Below are 18,585 nucleotides of genomic sequence, written 5' to 3' on the forward strand. Positions count from 1 at the left end.
GTTACAATTAATCAATATGGCCAAGGAAGAAGCTAAAAAGACAATTTTGAGGACACCCCTTAGAAATGTTTTCTATACAATGTGGCCCTTTGGTTTGAATAATGTAGAGGCAATCTACCAGCGAAAAATGACTTTAGTGTTTTATGAGATGTTGCATCGTGAAGTATAGCTTTATGTAGATGACTTAGTGGTTAAGTTTGTCAAGGCCAATAGATATCTCGTTGACTTAGAGAAAGTCTTTCAGCGCTACCAAAAGTTCTATATGAAGATAAATCCTCTCAAGTTTGCATTTGAAGTTATTGCGGAAAAATTCATCGGCTTCTTGATTCATTAGTTGGAGATAGAGGCAGACAGAGATAAAATAAGGTCAATCATGGAAATGCCCCCGCCTTTTTCCCAAAAAGCCTTGAACAAATTCCTAGGCAAAGTGTCTTAAGGTGATTTATCTCGGCTCCCACCGAAATCACTTCTTCCTTTGGAGTGTTGCTAAAAAGAAATATTAAGTTCAAGTGGTTACCAGATTAAAATCAAGCTTTGAGGAAGTAAACAGAGCACGTGCTTCTCTACTCACCATGATCACGCCACAACCTAGGAAATCTCTGCTATTGTACCTTACCTCCACGCCCAGGTCCATCGTCGCCCTATTTCTCTAGGATGTTGATGGTGCTTAAAAGCAAGTCTACTACATTAGTAGAAAAGTCAATGACGTAGAATCACACTATATTCCAATTGAAAGACATTGCTTGGCTTTGATTTTCACAACACAAAGTCTGTGGTACTATTTTTTGGCACACCCAATATAGATTGTGACTAGGAGTGGCCCCGTCTGATAGTTGATGAGCAAGCCAGCATTGAAAGGAAGAATGGCGAGATGGCTATTGGCATTTGCAGAATAAGACAATGTGTGCATCACCACAAAAACCATTGAGAGCAAGGCACTCGCAAACCTGCTAGCTCAATTCCGATCTGGCAAACATGAACCTACTGAGGTAGTTCTACCTGGTGAGGTTTATGCCTCTCTAGCAGCAGCTGAAGCCTACTAGACTTAAAGTTTGACAAAGTATCTGGGGCTAACAAAGGTGGTGTAGGAATCACGCTAACCATCCAAGATGGGAAAGAGATACACTTGTCCTATAAACTTGATTTTGAATGTTCAAATAACAAGGTTGAGTATGAGGTTCTAATATTAGGTTAATTGCTGTGCAGAAGTGAGGCCTTTACAAATTGAAAATTTGGAGAGACTCTAAATTAGTCATAAAGTAAGCATGTGACAACTTTGCTGTGAAAAAAACGTTCTTAGCACCATACCGAGGCATAGTCTAAAAGTTACTAACTCAATTTGATAACGTTTAGATTTAACACACCCCTCGAATATAGAACCATTTTCCCAATGTCATAGTTACACTAGGGGCAAAGGTGGATATTCATAAGGATAGTATAGTCATTGTCATCGTAAAAAGAACAACACCTGTAGTAATAGCGAATGGACATACATAGGGAAATGCTGAAGGGTGGAAAGAAAACATAATGCATCAGTTGAGAACAAGCAAAGGGGGGCAAAAGCCTAGTAGAACTATCACATTTCTTGTTTTTCAAAGGAGAACTATATTTTTGAGGGTCAAACAACTTACTGGCAAGATGTATCGGCAAGCAAGAGGCAACTTATAGACTTAAGCAGATCCATGTTAACGCCTGTGGAAATGGAGATATCAGTCTATACTGACGCATACAGAAGTAGGGCTATTACTAGCTAAAAATAGAAAAATAAAGCACTGATTTGCAGAAGAAATGTATGAACTGTCAGTCTTATCCAAAGAAAGAAGAAGCACATTTGAGCAACGAATAATGGAGACAACCATACATCGATTAGCTAGAGAAGAGGGTACTTCCTAAAAACCTCTAGATGCCATCACAGTCAAGAGGCGAACCCTTTGCTTCTTCCTTGACCAAGGGAAATTGTACCGAAGAGGCTTTTTTGGGGCACCCTTAGTATGTTTGTCCAAAGACGAAGCAAACGAAGTGCTGAAAGAAGCTCATAAAGTGGAACATCATGGAAGCCAATGATTATACGAACACCTCCTTTATATCGGCTACTACTGGCCGACAATGGAAGAATATTCAAAAATCCATATCAAAAAATACCAATCTTGCTAGAAATTTGAAAACCTGGTATAGGCACCGGTAGTTGAGTTAGACAATATCAAAACACCGTATCCATTTCATACTTGGGCGTTCAACCTGATCGGGTCCATTGCACAATAGCCCACGAGTTGCTGATGGATATTAGCGGCCACTAAAATCAGCACTAACTTGGTAAAGGCCATACTAATGAGAAGATTAGATGGTGTAAAAGCCGCCAATTTCATTCGGGAAAATATCATATGCAGATTTGGCATACCAAGATTAATATTGTCTAACAACGAAACTCCCTTTATGAATCGAATATGGGAAGGTTACTGGACACCTACCAAATCAAGCATCACAAATCCACTGTCTACTATCTCCAATGGAATGGGTAGGCCAAAGCAATAAGACCTTTATACGAATCCTGAGGAAGTTAATAGATGAAGCTAGGGGAACTTGGTCTGAACTGATTCCTATATCACTCTTGGCCTACAAAACGTCAAGGAGGAAACTGGCACAAGCAACTCGATTCTCCTTGATGTATGGATCAAAAACAGTGCTACCAGACTAACTGGCAGTGCCCTCAGCTAGAATGGTTATGTCAACATATTTGGTTGTATATTCAAGAGAAATTAACATAGAGGCCAACAAAAAAAGAAGAGACAAAGCCTCGCGGGTTATAGAAAAGTACCACCAGTCTATAGCTCACGTCTACAGCCAAGAAGTTCAAAGTAGAGAGTTTAAGAAATGGGACTTGGTCTGGAAGACAGTGGATGCAATCATGAGGGGGCAACCAATCCCTAAGTTTCCACCAAAGTGGGAATGACCCTATGAAGTATCTAAGGCAAATAACAGCGGGTACTACAAGTTGGTGAGGGTGAGTGATGGTATCGCGACCCAAACCCAGTACCCAGAGGTTAGATGTCATGACAAGTCAAAAATTGAGGTCATAACAAATTAATAATGCAGTGGAGTAAAATAAAAGGGTACCTAAATATTTATGTAATTAAAACATATACATTGGAGCTTTTATTTATTTACATTGCCAAAGTTAGACTATAATAACAAAGTGCCTTGTGCCTATCCTACGCACTGGTCCTACTACTTCCAACTTATGAATAAACAATTAACACCCATCCTTAAGCCTTATCACCGGAAAGTGTTTAACAGTTATATGCACATGGCAGATTAAGAAAATATTATACTGAGAGTATAACAGTATAAAAATCACCATGGATAATTATTTAGGCTAAGCAATGAATAATTTGGTTCAAATAAATAAATTAATTTAAATAATAGAAATATAATACAGAAACTATATAAACAGAATAATCATAACTACAGTACAAAATAGAACAAATAGAGAATCAGTGGATACAAATGTATAGACTCAAGAAGTGATTCGTACAAACTCTAGAGGTGACTCGCACAATAGTGTAGCATTTAGCTCTGCACAACACTTTACTCCATACCGAAGGGTCACTAAAGTGTCAAATCAAAAGGTTAGTGGTTATTTAAGTCCCCCAAGGCATAAGACCGTCAGAAGGTCACTAAAGTGACAATTCAGAGGGCCAATAGTTATTTAAGTCTCTCAAGGCATGGGACCTCTGTGGTAGTACTTATAAAATAATTGTTCAAAAACACATTTAAGAAACAGTTAGATCCATGAATTTCCATTTTTAAGCAAATAGGGTTCATAAAATAAATAACATAGTTGAAATGTTAATATAATTTATAAAGTATGATTTGCATAAAATAATTTATAAAACAATAAAACAGTTTATGATTACTCAAGGTATAATATAACTTACCTTATCGTCGATTCCTACTTTTTATCTCCAATTTTCTCCAATCTCTCCGAGGCTCTTCTTCTTTACTACTATTTTCGTTGATTTACCTTTGCTACCTTAGCTTGCTACTCCAATTCCCTTATATACATGGCTCTAGGTAATGACTCACCACCCTTGCAATCATGACTTGTACAGGTGGTTTGATTTTGAGCCTCCAACCAATTGCTTGCCTTTCTCCCTAATTTCATCTTGGCTCAAATATTATGATAATTTTATGGCTATGTTTTGGCTTGGCCCAAATAATATATTAATCACATTGTTATGTTTTGGTAACAATAATGCCCCTAATTTTAAATTAGATTACCTTTTAGCACATATAACTATAAAATCTTTACATAGAAAACAGGAGTAAAATTTTAACACACACATAGAAGATGGTACCCTAAGAACACACTTGATATTCCATTAAAAAAAAAAAAAAGACTGTTCCAAAAACGATAGAGAGAAGTATGCATTACATTCATTCAAAAACAAAAAATGGAAGGAGAAAAGAAGAAAAGAAGAAAGAAGGATAACATCATATCAGACCCTTCATCAATGAGTCTATCAAGGTCACATCTTGGGGAAGTTGGGTAATTAAGGCACACTACAACAAGTTGAGTCTTGAATGACGAAATTTTTTTGTCTCGAAAGAGCTAATTTCGTTACTATAGATATTTGTGACAAAATATTTTTGTCACCAGCTTCGTCATTGAATGTTTGTCACTAAAAACCACCATGACGAAAAATAATTTCGTCACCAATGAAATTAGTTTAGTGACGAAATTTTTTGTCACCAATAAAACCAGATTTTGTCACCAAAAATTCTTATTTTCGTCACCAAATAATTATTCAATACCATATTTATAATTTTAGTTGACGAATAAATTTGTCACAAATGTTGATCATTGATGAGGAAATAATTTCGTCACAGTAAGATATAAAGGTGACGAAATTTTTCGTCTCCAAAAGTCATACATGGGTGACGAAATATATTTCGTCGCAAATATATTTATATACGTGAAGAAATATATTTCGTCACCAAACAACAAAATCAATGAAAACTTCCATATATATGCACTGGAATAAATTTTGTCACAAAAAATGTTTGTTAATGACGAATAATCACTTTGTCATAATAACAAGTACAAATGACGAAACAAATTCGTTACTAAACCTGTTCCATATTTTATATTTCAATTTCAATTATTATTTCACAAATATCTCTGCTCATATCTCAATAGCCTTTTAATTATACTAAGAAATCGCTAGCTATTATACATCACTCCACAAAAAAAAAAAAAAAATCAATAAACAATTTATATTATAAATCAAAATATATCCATCAAACAACTTTAATAATATAAACCATTAAGTATAACAAAAAAAACCACCAAAGCAAATCCTAAAATGAACTAACGTGGAATCTACAAAAAAAAATCAACACTCAATCTTGATTTGCAACTACAACTAAGTATCAGTTCAGAAAACAAAATTCAACAGTTGATCTTCATTTGTGGTATATCTTAGTTACGCCATCTACATGAAAGACACTAAAAATGCTTTCACTTTAAGATTCACATTCAACTATTATTACACCAGCCAAACCCAAAACTTGAAAAGTTCAATTACAAGGTATATATAGAGAGGCCAATATCACCACAACTCAAACAAGAAGAGTAACAAACAAAAAATACAATGAAGAGAAAGAAGCAGCTTCACATCGTGAAAACTAATGCAGGTTTGAACGATGGGGGCATTGCTGCCAATAGCTTACATTGGTCTCATTTGACTCGGAATTCTACTGCAATCAGAGCCTTCAAAAGAACATAGCTTTGATCGCCCAAGGTCCCATGGTAACTGTTCACCTATCCCACCATTACTTGCCATGTCACTACTTTCAGATTTCTCACAGCTTGCATACTTCATTCACATTGCACCACGAAAATATTAGCCCAAGCTAATTGCATACGAATTACTTTATGTATTTTCTCACTCTCTTAGAACAGGTCTCAATGTATCAAAATTAACTCTTCAATAGCATAATGATAATTTCATATAAGGAATATACAAGGTACTGGGGCAGCATGGGCATCATCCAAGGGTGGACCGTCATTTCTGGTCATTGAACATGAGATCATTGATTAGGTTGATGCCAATATCAAATATGGGCTCGATTGGTTGCTCATCACCTTCCATTGAAGGCTCATCAAAGCTCAAAGGTTCTCTACTGTACTCATCTGCAGAATAAAGCATCACCAACTTTTATCATTGAGTAACTTGAGTATTTAAAACACAAGTTCAAAAATTAATGCAGTAAAAGTTCACTAGTCTTAGATTGATCTCACTGGAAGTTAGGAACAGCTATTGTTATTATCAGTTTGCCTCACTGAAGTTGCCCAATAAGGAGTAAACCACGAAGCACCTAATCAGAGTCCATGCCACAACTGAAGGCCAAACTTTACAACCATGAAATCACTAGCACAAATTTTTAGAAATTTTGGCTTGATCTGAAACCTATGTGTAGCACAGAAGATTTTGATATTGAAGAAGCTCAAGGGCTAATCTTACTCACCTGCTAGGATAATAATAGATCCCAATGAAGTGTAACCAAGGCTCAGGAAGATATGCCCATATCAAGAAAATAACTACCCACAAAAAAAATGAATAAATAAATAAAAGGGAAGTATAACATGTTTTCAAAAAGCACCAAATAATGTCATTTGATCCCAAAAGGGATGCATTGAGCGGGGAAAAAAACTTTATCAAAGAGATTAACATTATGTATTTGATTTCTTCATTTTTACTAATGATCATAACCAATTGCACACCATGTGAACCTTCAGACAAGTGGATCAACTCATAAATAGATTTTTTCTTTTTTCTTTTTCTTTTAATAAAAAAGGTAATGCATCAAACACATTAAAATGGAGATACTTTAGAATTTATAGTAATCATCAAAATTACAAACAGTTTCCAAGCCTGAGAAACACAAGTCAGTTTAAAAGGAATCATTGTCATTTTTTTCAAATGCATAACACAATTCTAGCTGATCAAATTATCTACATAGATGTTGTTCTTAGAAATTCTATGTCATTCAAAAGTGTTCAAGCATCCTTAAAATGTCAGGTATGCAGGACTTCTCCATGAAATATCAACGGTAAAATTGGACATACGCATGAATTCTATAGAAACATCATAAAATATCTAAGCTTTTTCGCCAGTTAGATTTCAATCTAAATGTGCTTACCAAGAATATTCCTCACCGCCCCCAAAACAATCATATCCATATAGGTGCAGGCAGAGTCTATAATTTATATATATGTGTGTGTGTGTCTGAGTGTGTGTGTGTGTGTGTGAATATTTACACAAAAGAAGTACTGGAACTCAATTCATAGGCAATCTATGATGATTCATGAAAAAATTATACCAGTAGCAACAACAGTTGAGATGGCGCCAACAAAGCCATACACTTCAGAAGGGTTTGGACCATGATCTCTGGACACACCAAACCCACAAGCTTTGTTGTCATCAGGCTCTGGAAAGGACAGAGTTCCCCTGCTTTTCCTTGAGAGACTGAGGACCCTTCTTGGACTATTGACAGAACGGGGATCTTTCATCGCTCTCTCTTTCAGCAGCATTCCATGCTTCCACCACACTCAAAGGTCCATCATTAGTCCCATAACCCAAAATCCCACTGGCTGCACAGGTGCAACTATAAATTATAGCAAGTCTCCTCAGAAATGTTGAAGTACACAGTATCAAGAAACGACATTTTTACTTGTGGGTAAAAGGCCGGCACACAAATACTGTGTCCTTTTCAGGTTTATTTGCATAAAAGGGTGGCTCAATCTAAGACAATAACAGTTTAAAAAATGAAATAATCCCAATGCAATTCAATTTTACAACAAACTGTTCTCCAAATCTCCAACCATAACTATACTCCTTATACTAAAACTCCAATGAAAACTATAAGTCGCAAGTTTAACTCTTCCACAGCACAAGCATGATCTTGGAAGAGGAAGACTAAATTGGGTGGAAAAAGAAGAAAGAAAAAAAAAAAAAAAACCAGCTAGAGTAAAAAGCCCAACACTAAGTTCAGTTTCATTGCGATATTCTTGGTAATTCTCTGCTTTACCATCTACCCATTTCTCCACTGCATTTATACAAGGAAAGATGTCAATTAATAAGATAAAAGTCACACATCATCAATGCTTACAATAGTTTGGCAAAGTTTTGGGTTATGCTTCACTACAACATTCTTGGTAATTTTTTTTCTTTTACCAATAACTCAATTCATTACTCAAATTACACAGGGTGAATGTTGAACTATGTAACAGATCTTACAAATGATCCTAAATGAATTAGGATTAATAGAATTGCATAGCATGATTACCTGAGCGATATTCAGGCTGATGCATTCAATCCTAGAGATCACAATTGGAGAATATCATATCCAAAAGAAAGCAATTATGGGCCCAATGTTGAGATGTCTTTTGCCATTTTATATCTTCCCACTTAGAACTTAAGGCCTATCTTGTCTCCATAAACTGCTGTTACAACTAATTTTAGCATGAATCTAACAAATGTAAGTCAGCATAACATTTCAGATAATTAGATAGTCCATTTCAAATTATTAAAAATTACCACAATAGCACATCCCATCATGGAAATGGTGGAACCTCATGTCATCTCTAACTACAATCTAACTACAGTCTCCCCGCCTATGTATGTTATATGGTAAGGCTAAATGAAAAGAAAATAAATAAAAGTTCAGAGACCACATAAAATGACCCTTCAACTCTAAAATACTCAACAATATGGCAATGTTTCACACAGGTATTTTATCAAACACAAGGGCTTCTACACCGTCTCCCTCTCCCAACCCTCTTCTGGCTCCCCAACTTCTTCATTCCCCTCAGGAACTCCTATCCCATCTGGTTACACTTCCCCTTCCGCCCCTTGCCACAACCCCTCCAACCTTCTACTACCATAGATCCATTGCCTCATTCCCTCTTATCCACAACTACAAAACTACTCTTTTTCTCCACTACAAATCTGAAATGCCTGCCCTTTCCCTCCCTACTATACCACCGCTAGCCCTCCTCCTCTCACACCGCACCTCCATTACACCATTCCATCCCCATCACAGCGCTACCACGTTACTGAAAACCCTTACCCCACCATTAAACAACTACAAGCGAGAGAGAGAGAGAGAGAGAGAGAGAGAGAGAGAGGCCATACCTTTGTGTGTTTTGCAAGAGAGGGATGAGAGGAAAACTGGAGCACCAAAAAAAAGGAAGAAAGGGGTGGGGGAGAATTAGCAGGGATCCTGTTTTTTCATTACCACCAAATCTCAAAGTTTCCTTTAAGATTGGATGGTGATAAAATAATTTTCTCATTAAAAATTTTAAAATATTAAAATTATTAACGATAAAAATATATTTCTCATTAAATAATTTTAAAATATTTAAAATTAATTTTTTTAAAAAATATTTAAAATTATTGATGACAAAAATATATTTCTCACCAATAATTTTATAATTGGTGACAAATTTTTTTCTCACTAAAAGTCTCAAAATTTTGACATCACCCAAAAAAAATTAGAGGAAAAATCTTTGGTGACGAAATTTAATTTTTCCTCAACTAAAAATAAGTATTTATTGACGAAAATAAATTTTGTCGCCTATTATTTTTACTTTTTATTATATGTGACAAAATTTTATAATTCGTCCCAGATTAATCTTATTTAGTGACAAAATATTTTCTTCATTATTTTTCGTCACATAGGTTTAGAGAGTTAATTAACTTGTGTTTTGTTTTGAGAGAGAGAGAGAGAGAGAGAGAGAGAGAGAGAGAGAGAGATTGATAAACAAAAATAAAACGGTGTAAAAAGTTAGTTATCTATTTTTTCCATTACCGCCTAATATATCAAAAATTTTCCACCAAAATTGGTGGAAAATAATTTCTTCACTAAAAAGTCTCAAAATATTAAAAATGATTAGTGACAAAAATATATTTCTCACCAAATGGTCTTAAAATATTTAAAATCAAGTTTCTCAAAAAATATGTATACAAAATTATTGGTGACGAAAATATATTCCTCACTAATAATTTTATAATTAGTGACAAAAAAAATTTCTCACCAAAAGCCTCAAATTTTGGCGCCAACGAAAAAAAAATTAGCGGGAAAACCTTCGATGACAAAACTTAATTTTTCCTCACCTAAAAAGAAGTATTTGTTGACGAAAACAAATTTCGTCACCTATTATTTTTTTTTTATTATACGTGACAAAATTTAATAATTCGTCACGGATTATTCTTATTTAGTGACAAAATTTATTTTCTTCACTACTTTTCGTCACCATAGATTACTTTTGTTGTAGTGGCAGCGTCCTTCTCTTTGAGCCGAGCCAAGTTCTAACGATGCTACTCTAGGGTACACTCGCAGTCTTCAATGGTCTCCTCCAAGGAAGCAATCATGGCCACATTATCAGAATGCTCTAAAAAACTATCAACCTCATGAAGTCTGACTTTTGTCCATGACAAGTTGAGACATGTTGTCTAAAAGCCACTGAGGTTCGCCTCGACATTCTCCACAAATTTCCTAGAAGTTGTCAAGACCTCCTTCGCAGCAAGGTAGTGAACGAAATCAACAAGAGACTCTAGCAAAGCGATCTGCACCATAGACCCTGGAACATTGAAGGAAGTAAAAGTCTCAAGTGCAAGGCATGAATATGCACAAGCATAGGAGCAGCCTTAGCAGATACCCAATAATTCAAAAAAGGGGCTCTAGCAGAAGGACAGGGAGATCCCACCATAGTGCCACTAACTCAGGTCAAATGAGGGAGGCTAACAGAACGACCTTAAGTTTTAGAATGATGGACTTCACTAGAAGAAGATTGCCCTCCAACGTTTGTGGCAGCATTGGAATGAAAGGAGATGGAGAGATGACCAGGATAGCAAAGTTCACGAGATAAAACCATATGCTTGACCAATCTTTCACTGAGTTATGACCAAATCACCAACATTGAGATCCCTAGTATTTAAATCAGACACAACAGTGTTGTCCATGCCCTCAAAAAAGTCACATGACCTCCCGAGTGCAATGGGCACTTTAGGAAAGTGAGTTAAGTCTAGTGAATCTGAAGTGGCTCAGATAGTAGGGGCTGAAGCCCCAGCAGCGGCAATGGCAATGTTGGCGATAGAAGAAACCAAGCCAGCCATAGCCTTTGCAAGGTGGGACAAACCGGGTTGAGCCATGTTGAGGTCAATAACCATGACTTTTCTTATCCCAACATCTTGGACCTCAACAATTTGGTCTCCTAATACTTGTGTCCTGGTAGAATGGAGCCGACAAATCAATGGGGAATCTTCAAAATAGGATGACTCGCAGATGCAACTTTGACCTTGGGCAAGTTAAGGCCAAAAGATACATCCATCGTAGAAGCAAGATGCCTCTCACCAACGGAGGAGCAGTCAAAGTAAACAGTGGGGTCTAGCACAAAAGTAGAGCTGGTTGGATCCAACGTAATAGTCTCAGGAATTACATCAGCAAGCTCCTGTAGGCACCCCATTTTTTACAGCCCTTAAGGCTTAGGCGCTTTATTTCAGACACCCGATAATGAAAGTAACACTGTGCAATCTTTTGAATTCTCAGCAAAGAAATTTGGATTCAAGCTATAATCCCAAACCTTACACACCATTTTGGCCAAACTACTTTAGATCTTAAAACCCTCTTTTTCAAAATAGTTTTCCAAATGTTTCTACAATGTTCCGAAGCTCGCATTTCGTTTAACACATTGCACTTTTGGTAAACCGAGTAAGGACAAAGTGGAGATACATAGAAGGGAGGTGAACTCTTTGAAAATCTTTCGAAGCATCTTATTTATAGGGAGGTGAACTCTTGGCTCAAATTCTATGAATAAGACCTCCCACTTCAGATTTTAAGGTTAGAAAAAACTTTCCAAAAGGCTTAGGCATTGATGGGAGCTCTTGAACCTTCAAGCTTCTTTTGTTCTTCAAATCAACTTTCACCCTCCATACACCATTAAAGCTTGGATTTGAAGCTTTCTTGTAGAGAATTCAAGGCATATTTTTAGAACCTAAAAGTTAGAGAATTGTTCTAGGAGATATTTGTAGAATCTTAGACATAACTTCCTTACAAAAGCCTCATTTGATCTTCAAACCTTCTTTAACTATACATACATAATACATTCACCATTGGAGCTTGTTCTTGAAGATTTTTCCTAGAGTTTCAAACCATATTTCATAATTGCTTAATCTCTACAGAGGTTCATTGCCAACAGCATCGTCTCTCTTTCATGTTGAGAATCACTTCCCGTTTGACACATTTCTCATTTAGTTGACGTAATCATCACCATGTACTTAATGGACTAAAGAATGGAAAGGTCTAAAAATTGGCTTAAAATTGAACCAACCAATATAAAGAAAATGAAGCATCTTGCTTAGGTTCAGCCGGATGTTATGCCGAGTCTATTGTGTCAACGGTTGTCTTACATCAATTCATGATGTTTTGATGAACCTTGAAGCGTCTCTATCTCCCTCTTTGAGTTTACTCTATAATAGGTGGGAGGGGTGGTTGTTGTTCATTACATTCATTAATTTTTGTCCAAAATCATGCCCTAACTCGTCAAGCAATCAATTTGCTCATTGGTGGTTTTGGAAATGACTTCATTTCTCTTCAAGCTTACCATAAGAGAGAAAGGCAGGAGGGACAAACAGGGCTTGACACTGCTCTGTCTGCACTGTTTTTACTTCATAGCACAAAAACAGGATTTTGCTTGAAAATGTGGCACAGCTGGCCCTTTTTTGGACTCGGACGGGTTTCATTGAGGGCAGGCCAATCATCAATGTTTGGTCAGCAATTATTTTGTAGAAAACAGAGGGCAGTGGCTAAAGGTGAAACAGAGCAAGCCTAGGCAGACAAAGCAGTTCTTGGACACTGTGCATGCATCCTTATGCATCCTTATTTGATGATTAATCATTAATTATTATTGTTGTAATTAATTATTGTTGTTGTACTTAATTAATATATTGTTGTAGCCATTGTTTATTTATAATTGTTACAGCTAGTTAACTTAGATAGCTAATTCATTTCTTTGGTATTCAGTAGAATTTGTAATAAGTAGATAATTAGCTTAACTTATTTATTCATTCGGTTTTGTAATAATTAGTTTAATTTGGACTCTCGGACATTGATTCGCACCCTCTTGCACGAGGGCAAACATGTAATAAGTTGTATGTCTTCCAACCCCACGTCTTTCTTCCTTTTATTTACCTACTTATGATGGTTAGTTTAGGGCATCACGTTTCTTTTAGCATTCTTATGCTTTGCATCCATTGTCTTGCATGCATCCAAAGTTTGGATCATCATACTAACCCAATACCAATGTTCAAATTCATTACTTGAATATGTGCTTTATCGTATGTCTTGAATGAAATCATATGCCACGTTCATAGCCGAGCCTACAAATTGTGTAATGTATGGGTTGTATTAGCCATATTGCATAGTTAGGATCATGCAATTTTCTAACTCTTTTATCTTTTTTGGCTTGGAGTACTATGTGAGCTTTTACTTGCTTTAGCATCTTGCATCGAATGTTTGTGTTGCCATATCGAGCATATTTTCATGAGGCTAATTGCTTAAATGATATACATGTTTGAATGCCGATGGATGGAGGCTGATTGCAAAGATTGGGACAAATTGATTAATGTACATTCAAGCTCACCTTTTCAAGTGACACGTATCAAAAACACATTTTTTCGAACAAACATGAAATCAAATGTTCCATCTTTTTCAAATTAGTCTATACTTGTGTGCATCACATAGTAAAAATAGCTAATAAATCGGAACAAGGGCATATAATGTTAATAAAAATCACATCATGATTAGTAGAGGCCGATCTTTGATCGGGCGAGTGGGGTGCTTAATTCATGACCTTCCCCTCTCGTACCTAAGTTCCCGAGCCAAGACACTTTGGTGATAACGAACTAATGGCCTTTGGCACAAGTCTCAGGTTTCCTAAATTTTCTAAAAATATTTACATGGCGACTCGATAATCTGGCAAAGCAGTCCATTTTTGGCATTTGAATCAAATATAGATTTTCCAAAAGAATTACCGAATTTGGACTCTTTTGTATTTTCACTATTTCACATTACATTTGTGAAATCAGATTAGAATCACGGGAGTCTGAACTGTAGGGCTAGTCATCTTCCAAAAGGAGCATGAAAAGTCAAGCCACAGCTCCTCATCGTTTACCTGGTCCTCAGCATCTTCAAGTAGGTCATCATTGTTGTTATTGTCAGTAGCGGCGAGGAAGTCATCGTTCGCTTCCTCCTCCATGACAAGGTCTTCCCCAGCAGATTCATCCTTATATTTTGAAAGAATTAGTCTACAAGCTTTACACCTGGGAGGCAGTGTATCAATAAACACTACGCCAAAATTGGGCTTTAGCGGCGGTTTTTTACCGTCGTTAAAGGATGTAAAACCGTCGTTAAAGCCTTTAACGGCGGTATTAACGGCGGTTTTGTTACCGCCGTTTATGCGCGTGTCAGAAAAAGTACAACCCTCGTAAAAAGATAAATTACCGTCGTTAAAAGTCGACCAAAAACGGCAGTAACATAGGACCAAAAACGGCGGTTTTTTACCGCCGTAAATAGGTTCAAATTTTTCAAAAAATAATTCTTTCTTCTTGCACTCCCCAAGTCTTGAACCCTCAACCTCTCATTCACCCACACTAACCACTCTACCATAGCCACTCTTCATGAAATATATTCCCTAAATAAATATTTAAACATTACTTTTACTTTATTGTAGATGGTTTCGCCGGAGCTCGCCGGAGTTTCGCCGGCAAAGACCGCCGTCATTAACGGCGGTAATGATTGGGCATTAGCGGCGGTTTTGTTACCGCCGTTAAAAGTGGGCATTAACGGCAGTTTTTTTAACGGCGGTAACAAAATCGCCGTTAATGATACCTTTAACGACGGTTTTCGTTACCGTTGTTAAAAAAATCGCCGTTAATGTCCTCTTTTGGCGTAGTGAAAGCCCATGGCATCTGAGTCAAAAAGGAGATTCATAGTTGTTGAAGGACCCCTGGGGCCTAAAGAAGGCATTTATGAGATAGCGCCACTAGAGGACACGAGAAGGTTCTGAAAAAGTACGAGAAAAATATAAAATGACAAAGATATATTAAAAACAAAATTTTTGGAGTAGCTTGCATAGCCTTTTCCTAGAAGAAAAGGCACGGGCCTCCGAGATGGCAACCATGCTTCCTAGGATGCTCTGACTTGCTAGCAAGTTATACGGGCCACTAAATCCGGAGTAGGGGTGTGAACTAGAAAGGTTGGGTTACCGCAGCCGTGGGTGGATCAAGCTTATCGGGAACCGGTGGGGTCAAGAGCTTGAAACGACAAAACAAACTGGTCTGATGACCACGAAAAAGAAGGCGTGTGGAGAGCCAAGTGTCTTTGAGCGATAAGCTCAGCTAGTGGGATAACAAGGTCACTATTGCAGAAGTGATAAAAAAAAGTCTAAGTTGCATTGCCAAAATAATCTGTTGTTGGGAGTAAATGAACCTTCATTTCTAAAAGACGGAAGTTCTACAAAGGGGAGGCCTTCCGCAAGCACAACAGTATGGTCCCGAAAGAATCGAAGGAAACTCTAATGGTTGTCTCGAGTAGAATGGGGACCGCTATGAACACCTTGATCCATACCAAACTGTCTTAGGAGTCTATCAAGACGGTAAATTGTGCTAGACATACCCTCCTCATACCAAACTAGGAGATAGGCTATGTGTACCATAGAAGCCACAAGAAAAGAGTAGCCTGGGACATTGCCAACAGTAAGGTCGACGTGGCGAGCTTCAAAAAGTAATAGGTGACCGCAACAAGACCAGCATAATTTTGGATGTAAAGATGAAAGATGCAATCCTCAAGAAAGTCAATGTATTCCACAAAGGTCTTGCTGTATCCGACCTCAGACCACCAAGAGATGCATGGAATAGAGTTATTCACTTCCTTCATCTCCAGGTTGCCCTCGGCATCCAAGACTTAGTTACCCTCCATATCTACAACTTCCTCCAGAAAATAAGCCTCATATTCTCTAGGATCTAGACCACAAACCGCTCATAGAGAAAGTACATCAAAAATTGGGTTTGAACAAAACTCCACACTTTATAGCGGCCCATGGATCTAGCCAAGTGTGAGTGGATCATGTCCAGACAAATTTCCTAAGAAAAGAGGGGCTAGGGGGATAAAAGAGTCGCTGCAAAGTCGAACCGCTAGAGGAAATATCAACGGGTTCAAACTCTTAGCAAGATTGCTGGGTAAAACAAAGAAAGACAAAAAGTAACTCACAAAGCCCATGAAGTGCAAGTCAGTGCAATAGGCTGGACCTTCAACAGATTCACGAGTCTCTTCAATGATGTCACCAATAAGTAGCTGCAAGTCTTTAAAGAAGTAGGGAAGCCAAGAAAGGTAGGAAGTTTTGTCCTTCTTGGGATGCTTAGCCAATAACTATCCGGTGCTAGGGTTATACTAAGAGCCAAACTTTCTAGCCTCGCGAAAAACAATATGCACGGCGACGATCGTGGCATGTTCATCAATTGCTAAAGAAGCAGCGTCAAAGGTATCTTGTCTACGAACACTGAGGCCAAGAAGAACCACCATGTCCTCTAGAGTGGGGCCAACCTCCTCCAGGTGAGAGAAAAGGTGCAGGCCTCACGGCTCCAGCGTGACCAGTATTGGTCTAAAGTTTGCGCATAGAGAGGTCGAGAGAGACAATGATAGGGTTGAAGAGCCGCACTGCCATTAAACGTTGTTCAAAAGCAGGGTCGCTAATAATGTCATTGACCTAATGAGACTAGCAAGTAGGGGGACCGGAATGGTGCGGTAATAGATGTAATAATGGAGGAAATATCCACGCTCAACAGAAAGCGTAGTACTAAGGCGGGGTTCGCCATGTCCACCTCCCCGAGAGGAACCTCAGAAAACGAGAGTAAAGCCTCCTCCAGAACAGGTGCAATAGGGACGAAGGCTTCTGCATTATTCCAGAATTGGTCAGCAAGACCACCAAAGTAAGGGGATTTTTCTCAGGATTGTTCACAAATTGGTTTGATTTGAGTATGAGATGAATTGATAAATAAATTGGTATCTACAATTCTAAAATTTTAATAATCAAACTAAACCTCAAAATTTATGAAATTAATCAAAACCCAAATGTAGAAAATGGAATAATTCCAATTTATTTCCAAAGAAACAAAAAAAAATGAACTATAATTATAATTTTTAAGATAAATCATCAATTTCTTACAGATAAACAAGACAAAACAATTATTAGATGCACTTATTTTTTTTTTTTTTTTTTTTTTGTAGACGACATATACAAATTACTCTATCAAAAAAAAAAAAAATTTTGTTCTGATCATCAAAACGGACTAATAGTGAGTTTTACAGGCCCCTCAAATTTTCTAAATTTTAAATTTAAACTTGAGATGGACATAACACTTTTTATATTCTTTCTTGACCAACACTAGCATGTCATTGAAAACAGTTCCATCTCTCACTTCGTCTTTTTTTATGGTTTACTTTTTTTTTATAGAAATAAACAAAAATGAATGTATTTAGAGTAATAGAAGAAAAAATATTTTTTTTTTTAGAAAATTTATTATAATGAATTTTTCTATAAAATCATATAGCTGTAGTTTTGTTTTGTTTTGTTTTGTTTTTGTAGAGAATTTATAATTCAGTGAATTTAAATATATATATATATATATATTTATTTACAAATATATGAAAATGTTTAGAATTTTAATTATTAATATTTATAAAGTTTACCACTTAAGTGTAAAAAAAAATTTCTAAATCTAAACCAAATTGTATTATCCCTTTTTTCTTTTGGTAATTAAAATATGTCTAGAAAGATTTTTCATTTTTAGTCACAAACATTTTCATCATGTTTAGTTCCAAAAAATTAAATCTACTTATCAAAATATTTTTTTTAGTCAATTTTTTTAATATTTTATGTAATTTTTTTTTTTATTTTTTAGATGCACCTAATCTAAATATGCTTGAAAGTATAATATTTGTGGGAAAAAAAAAACTTTAAAAAATTCACCAACACTACAACATATACGACTTTTGGTGACCAATTATTTTGGTCCCTAAAACTATTATTTTAGTTTCTAAATAGTTTTTGTGACAGAATTAAATTCATCACTAAAAAAGTCACTAAAAGTGCAACCAAAAAAGTCCATAGTGACAAATTTTTTAAAATCCTCTTGAAAATTACAATTAGCGACTAATTTTATATTGTCACAAAATGTTTGATTTTACAAGACTAAACATTTGGTTACTAATACTTCGTCACAAAATAATTCAATTTGGTGTCAAAAAAACAAAATAATGACATTTTTAACAACAACTATTTTTGGTCACTAAAAGACTTTCTCTACCACATTTTTGTCACTAAAAAACAAAGTTGGTAATTTTGTAACCATTTAATTTCATAATTAAAAATGTACAAAAATTAAATGTCATCCAATAATATAGAAAAAGAAAAAAAAAATGAAGAATAGCAATAGTTTCTTCAAAAGAAAATCTCTCAAAATG

At 36.2% G+C, this 18,585-nt stretch overlaps 1 protein-coding gene across 2 annotated transcripts; it reads right to left on the bottom strand.

The window, feature by feature from the left end:
• Positions 1-5,513: 5,513 nt before the first annotated feature.
• On the bottom strand, positions 5,514-9,311 carry LOC114256264 (uncharacterized). 2 transcript variants are annotated; one of them, XM_082879206.1, is made up of 3 exons: positions 9,198-9,311; positions 7,384-7,654; positions 5,514-6,193 (listed from the first exon to the last, which is right to left on the bottom strand). In XM_082879206.1, the coding sequence occupies exons 2-3, from the start codon at positions 7,592-7,594 to the stop codon at positions 6,066-6,068; spliced, it is 339 nt and encodes a 112-aa protein (XP_082735332.1). In that variant the 5' UTR covers positions 7,595-7,654; positions 9,198-9,311; the 3' UTR covers positions 5,514-6,065. The 2 variants fall into 2 exon arrangements, with proteins under 2 accessions (XP_082735332.1, XP_082735333.1); XM_082879207.1 differs by lacking the exon at positions 9,198-9,311 and adding an exon at positions 6,529-6,601 and having other exon boundaries at positions 7,384-9,173.
• Positions 9,312-18,585: the final 9,274 nt, after the last annotated feature.

Source organism: Camellia sinensis, chromosome 7 (assembly GCF_055761805.1).
Source record: "Camellia sinensis isolate YWXY chromosome 7, ASM5576180v1, whole genome shotgun sequence".
NCBI lineage: Eukaryota > Viridiplantae > Streptophyta > Magnoliopsida > Ericales > Theaceae > Camellia > Camellia sinensis.

What these genes read in the sequence shown, in the direction of transcription:
- LOC114256264 (XM_082879206.1), bottom strand. Translation starts at nt 7,594, where the DNA reads ATGCTGCTGAAAGAGAGAGCGATGAAAGATCCCCGTTCTGTCAATAGT. An exon ending in CTCAACTGTTGTTGCTACTG is followed by an intron (nt 6,194 to 7,383) that starts GTATAATTTTTT and finishes TTTATTCTGCAG; the next exon opens with ATGAGTACAGTAGAGAACCT.